The 761-nt window shown below is 61.2% G+C and overlaps 1 protein-coding gene across 1 annotated transcript in view; it reads right to left on the bottom strand.

The window, feature by feature from the left end:
• Positions 1–761, bottom strand: part of RHBDF2 (rhomboid 5 homolog 2) — a 17,779-nt gene that overhangs the window by 859 nt on the left and 16,159 nt on the right. Inside the window, exon 20 of the mRNA XM_035893269.1 lies at positions 178–336. Coding sequence (XP_035749162.1) covers positions 178–336 — 159 coding nt within the window. The remainder of the gene's footprint in view (positions 1–177; positions 337–761) is intronic.

Here is a 761-nt window from a genome sequence, read left to right as displayed (position 1 = left end):
GTTCACGGGGTAGACGTAGAGCCAGACCACCAGCGAGGCAAAGAGCCCCACAAAGACCAGCAAGGAGACGATGATCATGGCTCGCTTGCGGTACTTGTCCACCGTGCCAAAAGTGATGTAGGGCAGGAAGGCGAAGGAGAGGAGGAGGCCACTGAGGAAGCCGAAGAGGTGAGCGATGTTATCGATCCACGGCAAGAGGCCGCAGATGAAGAGGAAGAGGACGATGCCAAAGAGTTTGAGGAAGGCTTTCCAGGGTTTCTCCAGGACTTGCCAGCTCTGGAAGAGCTCCACGAAGAGGCAGGCCAGCAAGCCAAACTGTGACCCGGCGGGGCCCACCTGCAGGGATGGGGGAAGTCACGGCCAAACCCTGCATACACCACCCCAGACATGTCCCCCTGTCCCCAGGGGCTGTCTCCACCCCTTGCAAAATGCATTTGGCTCCTGCAACCCTCCGAGGTTGCGCTCCCCAGTGCAGGGCTCAGAGGTGGGCTGGCACCCATTTTGGTGACTCAGCAGCCAGGCAGCCATCACCCCTTCCCAGGCCACAGCTCCCCATCCCGTCCCCACCCCAACGCACCCTGGGGGGGATTAGGGCACTCGGCGTGATCTCATTTAAAGCCTGGCAGGGTTTCACTGCCAGCAGATTAGCCATCTGCCTGCCTGTGGACCCCGCACGCACACCGACACGTGGGGACACGTGACCCACACGGCATGTGCAAACCCCACACGTGGGGCAGAGATCCCCCTCCCCCTCACACAGT

Source organism: Egretta garzetta, unplaced genomic scaffold (genome assembly GCF_000687185.1).
Source record: "Egretta garzetta isolate BGI_Z169 unplaced genomic scaffold, ASM68718v1 scaffold34, whole genome shotgun sequence".
Classification (NCBI taxonomy): domain Eukaryota; kingdom Metazoa; phylum Chordata; class Aves; order Pelecaniformes; family Ardeidae; genus Egretta; species Egretta garzetta.
The sequence above is the reverse complement of the archived record's forward strand: the minus strand, read 5'-3'. Positions and strand labels throughout refer to the sequence as shown.